This window comes from Scylla paramamosain, chromosome 2 (assembly GCF_035594125.1).
Source record: "Scylla paramamosain isolate STU-SP2022 chromosome 2, ASM3559412v1, whole genome shotgun sequence".
In the NCBI taxonomy this organism is placed as follows: domain Eukaryota; kingdom Metazoa; phylum Arthropoda; class Malacostraca; order Decapoda; family Portunidae; genus Scylla; species Scylla paramamosain.
The window spans coordinates 6292501-6300995 of NC_087152.1; the positions used below are offsets into that span (position 1 = coordinate 6292501).

At 42.3% G+C, this 8495-nt stretch overlaps 1 protein-coding gene and 1 long non-coding RNA gene across 2 annotated transcripts in view; one reads left to right on the forward strand and one right to left on the reverse strand.

The window, feature by feature from the left end:
* The window catches only part of LOC135109286 (uncharacterized), a 191548-nt gene extending 184451 nt beyond the window's left edge, over positions 1-7097 (reverse strand). The window contains exons 1-2 of the long non-coding RNA XR_010272650.1: positions 6971-7097; positions 6196-6286 (exon numbers count right to left, since the gene is read on the reverse strand). This is a non-coding gene — a long non-coding RNA (uncharacterized LOC135109286). The remainder of the gene's footprint in view (positions 1-6195; positions 6287-6970) is intronic.
* Positions 502-1722, forward strand: LOC135109282 (metallothionein-1). Its single transcript, XM_064020573.1, has 3 exons — positions 502-658; positions 890-967; positions 1341-1722. The coding sequence occupies exons 1-3, from the start codon at positions 637-639 to the stop codon at positions 1418-1420; spliced, it is 180 nt and encodes a 59-aa protein (XP_063876643.1). The 5' UTR covers positions 502-636; the 3' UTR covers positions 1421-1722.
* Positions 7098-8495: the final 1398 nt, after the last annotated feature.

The following is an 8495-nucleotide window of genomic DNA, read 5'->3' on the forward strand; positions in this document are numbered from 1 at the left end:
AACTACACTATACCTCATCTAAAGGCCATTATTTCGTTATATAAGTGCTAACGATAAGGCTGTGAACCTGCTTAACGATAGGGAAAAAAATGTAGCATTGTTAACTGTCAGAGATATGGCGGACAGTAGGCTACAGCACACGGCACCACGCCACTGCACACGATTCCACACTGTCGCGTCGCCGCTCCAGCTCATTATCCCTTCACATTTTCTAATTACGAATCCGTATAAAATTAGTATTTTTTGTTTTCATTTTTGAAGTCAGTTATATAAAAATGAAACTCATTAAGCAAAGGGCGACATACCTCAAAACTGTCCATATCAATATATGCGAAACACAATGAAATCAAATCACGCCTAACTCTTCAGTCATTGAAATAAAGCAAGCTCCACGACAGTGAGTCAATATGTCGACAAAATAGAAAACAGAAGTATGAGGTACAAATTTAGATTGTTATTTTTTAAGGTGCGTTGAGGCGAGATGTCATCTGTATTGCACACGACACGGTCAGAACGGCAGCGTGGCCGCGCCGCGCTGCCAACGAATAAAAGCGCGTCGTTCAACGATACGTCAGACAGTCATCCTGCAAAGCTTACTGAGAACAGCCACCAGTCCACTCTCCCTCAACCATCACCATGCCTGGCCCCTGCTGCAACGGTGAGACACTACTGTTCTCCTGATATGAACTTTCATATTTTATATTAAAACATTTCATGCACCGCTTATGTTACAACCTACTGCATTTCAAAAGCATGTACTGAGAATGGTAGCATCTGATTACGTTAAAAGTTTCCCTGAATTTCACTCCACACATAAGGTTATGTTGAACAAATCTATTGTACTTATGAGTCATGATGACATTTAACATTAGTTTATTTTACCTTCCAGACAAGTGTGTGTGCAAGGAGGGAGGATGCAAGGAAGGGTGCCAGTGCACCTCCTGCCGCTGCTCTCCGTGCGAGAAATGTGAGTAAACAAAAAAAATTTTTCATAATTTCATGTTTAGTCTTCTGACTTCACACAACATGACACTACATAAAATTACTGTATTATTTCACCGTGTCTGTACATATATAATGACAGAGAAAATTGGCTTCATGGAAAACTTTTAATACAGCTTTGTGGCAAGGTAACGGTTAATGAATAGTACATTTATCTAGCCGAGGTAACACTGCACCAGTAGTTTAAAAATGGCAAGTTAGCTATTCAAATGAGTACAACTTAAAAACCACACAGCACACAGGTCATAACACTGTCCTAACACTTTAGATTGAACAAATGCACTGCTATCGGTGAGTTTCACATATTGCACAGCTCCTAACTTTCCCACATGCTTCAGGCTCGTCCGGGTGCAAGTGTGCCAACAAGGAAGAATGCAGCAAGACCTGCTCTAAGCCTTGCTCCTGCTGCCCCACCTAGATCGACCTACCGACCACCGGCCATCATTCCCCGCCGTCACACCCACACCCATCCTTGGTCTTTCCACCACGCACGCTGCCAGCCTTCAATATAACCACCTTGGCTGGCCATCAGTAAATTAACACTACATCCACCACATTCCCAAGATCCACGTGGGAATGGAGCGGGTAGACGGTGGAGAGACATGATTCATCATTCATAATTACTCACCATTTGTGTAGTATGATTGGTTGTCCACTTGATAATTTTCGTGTCTTCGATATTTACTTGTTTGGGATGCATTAAAAATCACATGTGATCAATTCTGAGTGTCTTTTATCAACCTAGTCTGCATAACAGCACGCACGAAAGGGAACAGACAAGACTTTAATGATTTATGCTTACACCAAAAATATCGCGCCGACTTCATGCTATCTTAATTTTCTTGAAGTATCAACGAAACTAGTTGGTAATACACACATCTCACTAGATTCGTGTATTTTTTCCCTTTCTCAAACTTGTCATAAATATAATATTTTTCAAGAGGAGGCTTACTAGTAGATTATAAGCGTCAAGAACAAGGATTTAACCCTACCCGACTGTGTGGAGGTGCAAATACTGTAAGGGTACTCATACATTTCTATATCGAAAACAAACCATTCCGTTCCGTTATGAGAGGATTCCTTATACAATGACTAAAAAGAGACTCTTCTTTGGAAATTCTTTGACAAAGGATAACATAATAATAATAATAATAATAACAATAATATGTCATTCACTCATCAGACATCCTGGGAAATGACGAACAACAAAAATTAACGGAAAACTGGAAAATCTCTGCCAACAGCAGGTGGAGACGAGAACCTCTCCTCAGACTCACTGCTGGAGGAGGCGTTGTCACTTAACTTATGTTAAATCGGATCTAAAAAAGCATTGTCTTCCATCCCTGTTAACCACTGACTGTAGTGTTGCATCAGTGAGCCACATAATTTTTTTTTTTTCATTTAGGCATAAGTTAAGCTGTGTGGATGGATATGTTTTTGCTTCTTCTAAGGAAATTTATATTTAGCAGTAATGTCCGAAGCTCAGGCGTGTTGTTAAGTAAACAAAAAACATTATATTCTTATGTTAAAAGTAGAAAAAGACAGTTAAGATTTTTTCTTTCTGGTCCTTGCAAACGGCTTTGGTTCGGAGCTGCACTCGACGAAACCAAGCTGAGGGATTTTTGTGGAAAGATCCGCTGCGAGACTGACCCGCCCAGCGAGCTGTGCTTTTCAATCCTCTCTAAGCCAGATCAGGAACAGACTTAGTGCAAGTTAACACACACACACACACACACACACACACACACACACACACACACACACACACACACACATTTTTTCCATTTCTCTACCTTTCTTTATCTACAGCATTTTCCTCTTCGAGTTCAACATGATTTTCTTCATCGATTCTACTCTACGTCATTTAATTTTCTTCAAACATGGCTGACGGAACACTACAGGAATACCATAACGCAAGCTAAAATATGAAGGATGCGGATTCGAACACAGCGGCTTAGTACCATGTCTCTTTTACAATCGTTTTTACGAGTTTCCCTATTCTCCTCCTACTCCCTAGCTCACTCCTTTCTATCCTTCCCTCTCTTCTTGTCCCTCCCATGAGACAGAAAGGAAAAGCAAACAGAGAACTATGTCTGGCGTCACGACCGATATTGACAGGCTCTCTCTCTCTCTCTCTCTCTCTCTCTCTCTCTCTCTCTCTCTCTCTCTGTCCCATTCCCTTCCTTAACATCATGTAATCGCCCCTCCACGCTCTCTCCTCGCCATAATGGTATCCGATACGCTATTTTTCCTCATGTCTCTTTTTATTTCTCTCGCGTGTCTTCACTTCATATTTTCTCTCTTCCATCCCGAGTCCCTCCCTCCCCCCCTCCTCTCTCTCTCTCTCTCTCTCTCTCTCTCTCTCTCTCTCTCTCTCTCTCTCTCTCTCTCTAATTGGGTTCCTCGGGCCAAGAGGTGGACAAGGAGAGAAAGAGATGACAAAGATTGGATAAGAAAGGGTCTTGAGGAAAATGAAGTGTGTGTGATAGTGCAGAGATGGAGGAGGAGGAGGAGGAGGAGGAGGAAGAGGAGAAGGAAAGAAACAGAAGAAAAAGGTATGAGAATAGAAAGCGAGTAACCGACAACAAAGGACAAATGTCTCAGAAATAAATTGCGTTCCGAGAAAGAACTTGAAGAAGAAGAATGGGAAGAGAAAGGAGAATGAAAACATGAACAAGAACAAGAAGAATGAAAGCAATAATATAGTAGTAGTAGTAGTAGTAGTAGTAGTAGTAGAAGAAAATACAGACAAATAACAGAGAAAGCAAACAAAACTCGTTGTGGAAAGAACGATGGAAAATTTTACATATTTCTTTACCTTGGAGAGAACCTAACAAATGCGATCAAGGAGAGGAAAGGCATCGCTGGGGGAAAGTTTGCCCTAAAAACTTGTGTGGTCGCGATAAGGAACGGCTCCCAAATGCCACGTTCCATCACCACCCCTGGAGTGTCTTGCCGCTACCTGTTGTGAGCGAGGCAAGAGGGGCGGGGGACTGAATGAGCACAGTTCAACATTACATTACAGCACAATATGTTATAACTTTCTTAAAGTGCACATGAATAGTGATGTTTATGTTTAATTCTAAACTCAAAGTATTTTTTTTTTCTTTTTATGTAGGAAGGACACTGGCCAAGGGCAACAAAAATCTAATAAAAAAAATGCCCACTGAAATGCCAGTCCCATAAAAGGGTCAAAGCAGTGGTCAAAAACTGATGAATAAGTGTCTTGAAACCTCCCTCTTGAAGGAATTCAAGTCATAGGAAGGTGGAAATACAGAAGCAGGCAGGGAGTTCCAGAGTTTACCAGAGAAAGGGATGAATGATTGAGAATACTGGTTAACTCTTGCGTTAGAGAGGTGGACATAATAGAGGTGAGACAAAGAAGAAAGTCTTGTGCAGCGAGGCCGCGGAAGGAGGGGAGGCGAGGTAATAATAGTAAATAGTGCAGTACATAACCTTACAACATTATTAAGCAGTATGTTATGACCTTTACTAGCACATAAGACCAGTAATATTCATTTCTATTCTTAATATATAGATAATAAAGGAGAACAGTCACGAAGGTAGGTTGTAGTAGAACATATCATTTGTATCGGTAACGTATGTCAAAACTATTATAGATAGTATGCAATATCAAGCAATCTATTAGTATTCCTGTCTATACACGTACTCTGGTCCGGTCCAAGTCGTTATTGTGACTTTACCAATATCTCTTTCCCGCTTAGCGTCAGCCCGAAACTTTTTTCCAGAGTTGTTTATTGGCCTTTACGTTAGTGCGGAGTAGACGGAAGCAATAGTTTTTCCATGTTGATGCTGGATTTTGTATACTATATTTGTAAACATTGGAAAAAAAGATATTTCCATGTAAAATAATTTTCTATGCTTCCATCAACACACCTGTCATTTCTTTATCGGCGCTCATTGTTATGCAAACGACAATGCTGATTTACAGAAGTTGCCCCATTATACTAAGGAATGTCGGGCCACTCCTGTAATTTAAGAACAAAGTTTTCTACGCTATCAGATTTTTTTTCTTCATGTGTTGGCCAAGATACACATCGACATCGATAGGAACTATTTTAATTCTTTACTGCTTTCTTTAACATACGATTTGATATCTTTGATGAGAGTTACTTACGACCGAATTAAGTACATGTCTTTCTTCGTTTACATTAAGATGAATGTTGTGACGTTTCCACATCACAGTCATGTAGCAGGAAAAAGTTGAGAAGATTGAAGAACACAGGATGAAAGATAAAAAGCATGAAGACAAGGAAACGAAGGAAAAATGACAACAGGAGAATATTATTTCCCGGCAGCAGGAACAAAGGCGCGGGTCTTCCTGAAGCAGCAGACAGGTGTACAGGTGTGACGCAAAGATGTGTGTTGGAAACCTCACCACATGTGCATACCTTCCTCTCTTTTTTAGTCCTTCTGCCTTTCCTGCTTTCCTCCATTCCGGCCAACACTCGCTGACTCGACAGGCTCACCACGCGAAGCACGATACGAGCGACAGAAGCCGGCGGGACAAAGCGATCCGTCCTGGGAAGCACAGAGCTCTCTGCGAACACTGACAAAAGAATGTTGCGTTCTCCATTTCGACTCCCCCCATCCACCACCACCACCACCACCACCACCACCATCACCACCAGCCAGGCCTCCAGACACGCGGCAGCCCACTGTCACCTAAGCGTCCCAACAGGAGGTTCGCGTTTCACCGAATAAAGTGCAGGTGGGAGGTGAATACAAAATTACACACAGGACTTCACTCAGTGTCTGCGGGGAGTATCTGCGAGGACACTGGAGAGAGAGAGAGAGAGAGAGAGAGAGAGAGAGAGAGAGAGAGAGAGAGAGAGAGAGAGAGAGAGAGAGAGAGAGAGAGAGAGAGAGAGAGAAACACAAACACAACAGAAAAAAAGAGTGGTGTTGAATTCTCGCTTGGTTGAGTGTGGTACCATTTGTCTCCATGCCGTGTGTGAGGCGTCCGCTGGCGTCTGTTTGGCCATACAGCACATAAAAGACAATGGCAAACCGGAGGCTGAGTGATGGCGAACGTGGCGGCGGAGGAAGTGAGGCACCCATTACAAAGGCTGTCAACACAGCCAGATATATTTCTTTTCACTGTTTTCTTGACGTGGACGAGAGGAAGGAAGGAAGGAAGGAGGGGAAGCGGGAAAAATATACGTAGCTTACCTCACGACCAGACGGCGTGGAGGAAGCCGTGACGAAGACAATAAAGAGAAGTGATGCTGCAGGACACTGGTGGCGCCGGAGGCGGACAGTCCTGTGAAATAGACAAGCGATGCATGACATAACCACTTGCTCTCTCTCTCTCTCTCTCTCTCTCTCTCTCTCTTTCTCTCTCTCTCTCTCTGCTGAGGGAACACAAACTGAGTCAACCTGCGGTCTGAGTGTAAAGAAGAGGCAGCGTCAATGACCGTCCAGCGTTTTGGGCAGCCTACAAAACTCTCAGCGTCCGGGATTCTGCCAACTCTGAATATTTTTCAGAAAAATATTACCAGATCGCTACAAGAATGGAAGATAATGACTGGTACCAAGATCTTCGATTATAAAGTACAAGAACTATGAGATGCATTAATAAAGCAAACGCGCAAATTGACACTGTAGTCACATTTACTGGTCCATGCAGAAGCGCGCACCCAAACTGCCAACTGTTGCCGCCATTACCATCAGCTCACACTGAATTTCGTGTTTGTAAATATCAAAGCTTCCTATTTTGATTTTTTTTTTACTTAATAACAATGAAGATAATGTATAATCACACGGTCTTATATAAAGTAAAAAAAAAAAAAAAAGGTAAAACAAAATTGTGTTCCATATAACGGTCTGGCAACCTCATCCTTTCCTGGCCCAGCGGCGGCACCAGGGAAGGCTGCCAGACATTGACCACACCTCTCACAACACATGAGGAATACACGTCCACACACTCGTCACCTACTCAACACACCTGCAGAGCCGTTGGGATCAGACTAATGCTAGGGCGTCGACAGTCCTGATTCATATTGACTATGAATGAGTGTTCAAAAAAGCACAGACCCCGGTACAGATGCGCACTACAAAACACACGACGCCACTGCCCCAGAGTGAATCGCGCTGCTTCGATTTCAAGTCTCGGAGCCGTTCGGTACTTGATACATGAGAGAGGGAGAGAGAGAGAGAGAGAGAGAGAGAGAGAGTTATTAATGCGTCACATGTTAGCTGAAACGTACATTACTACATCCACTGGTAATATTTCCTCCTATCCCTTTCAAAATCCCAACATAATTTTTATTTTATTCTGGTTACCATTTGTGGGATTATTAAATTCTTGATAATATTTTTAATAATTGCATAGTAATAAACATCTCGAGATTCCTATTTACCACATGTACATTTTCATGTAGTCTATTCTGAACAACAATACCTGAGCTTATGAAATTTGGAAATGGTCTGCGGTACTGGATGTGACTTGCAGTTTCAATACATTCTTTCCTTCTCTCTCTCCTCCCACACTGACAGTCCCTCACGGCTTCCCTCGTTACCTGGTCCCTTCGCCCTCATCCTTTCTTCCTCACAGTCTTGAGGGAGAAACTGCGCTGCACATAATTAAGTCAGGAACAATTAAGTTTCTCCCTTGGACACGAAGCTGTTTTGTTACCGTCATTAAAGTTACTGGCAGCGTGTGGTGGCGTGAGGCTTCAGTCTTTTTGTTGTAGTGTGTGTTTGTGTGTGTGTGTGTGTGTGTGTAATTCACTTTGGTCCTGCTTCTGATCTCTCGTGACCACCAGCTGTTACCCTTCAGGAGGAAACTCAGAGCTGACAGAGATCGATCTATGGGCGAGGCGGAGACATCACACACACCACTCACTCCATTCCCTCACTCAAGCGAATCTGAGCGGGGTTCAGAACTTCAAACTTTTGTCTGTGAAGAGTGGTAAGCGAACATACTTTCTACGAAGCGGTGTGTGTGTGTGTGTGTGTGACAGGTAGGTGATGAACAAGCCAGCTGTACTACACTGGAATTCAGTCTTTTTTGTTGTGCAGTAAAAGGTGTGTTTAGTAATCTACAACACAAGTAAAGTTTGTTATTCTGTCAGTCACAACAAGTCACACTATAGCATTTGTGAATACATGGCGAGCTTGCGTGATGAATAATGAATCTAGTACACTAAGTAATAAGTACAATTAAACCACAAATACTGGTGCAGCTGAAAGTAGCAGCAATGCGGGCAGCGGCGGAAGTAACCTGTTCCTGGCACCGCACAGGTAATTAATCCTTTGACTGCTTTACCTTCACCCTAAACTTAATAAACTGGTCTGACACAAGTTTAGAGTATGATACCAAACCTGTTAGTACATATAAATTTATTTTTTCACAGTAAAAATAACGAATAATGTGCTGTCGTTACTGAATATTCATGCGGTTGAGGTGACAAGTACTTTTCTGTTTTATTTATAAGGAAATCCCAGCTATTTTAAGAGCTATATATATA

Excerpts from the sequence above, each read along its gene's own strand:
- LOC135109282 (XM_064020573.1), top strand. The coding sequence starts at position 637 with ATGCCTGGCCCCTGCTGCAACG. Across the intron at positions 659-889 it reads GCCTGGCCCCTGCTGCAACG|ACAAGTGTGTGTGCAAGGAG; the intron begins GTGAGACACTAC and ends TTTACCTTCCAG. Across the intron at positions 968-1,340 it reads CTGCTCTCCGTGCGAGAAAT|GCTCGTCCGGGTGCAAGTGT; the intron begins GTGAGTAAACAA and ends CACATGCTTCAG.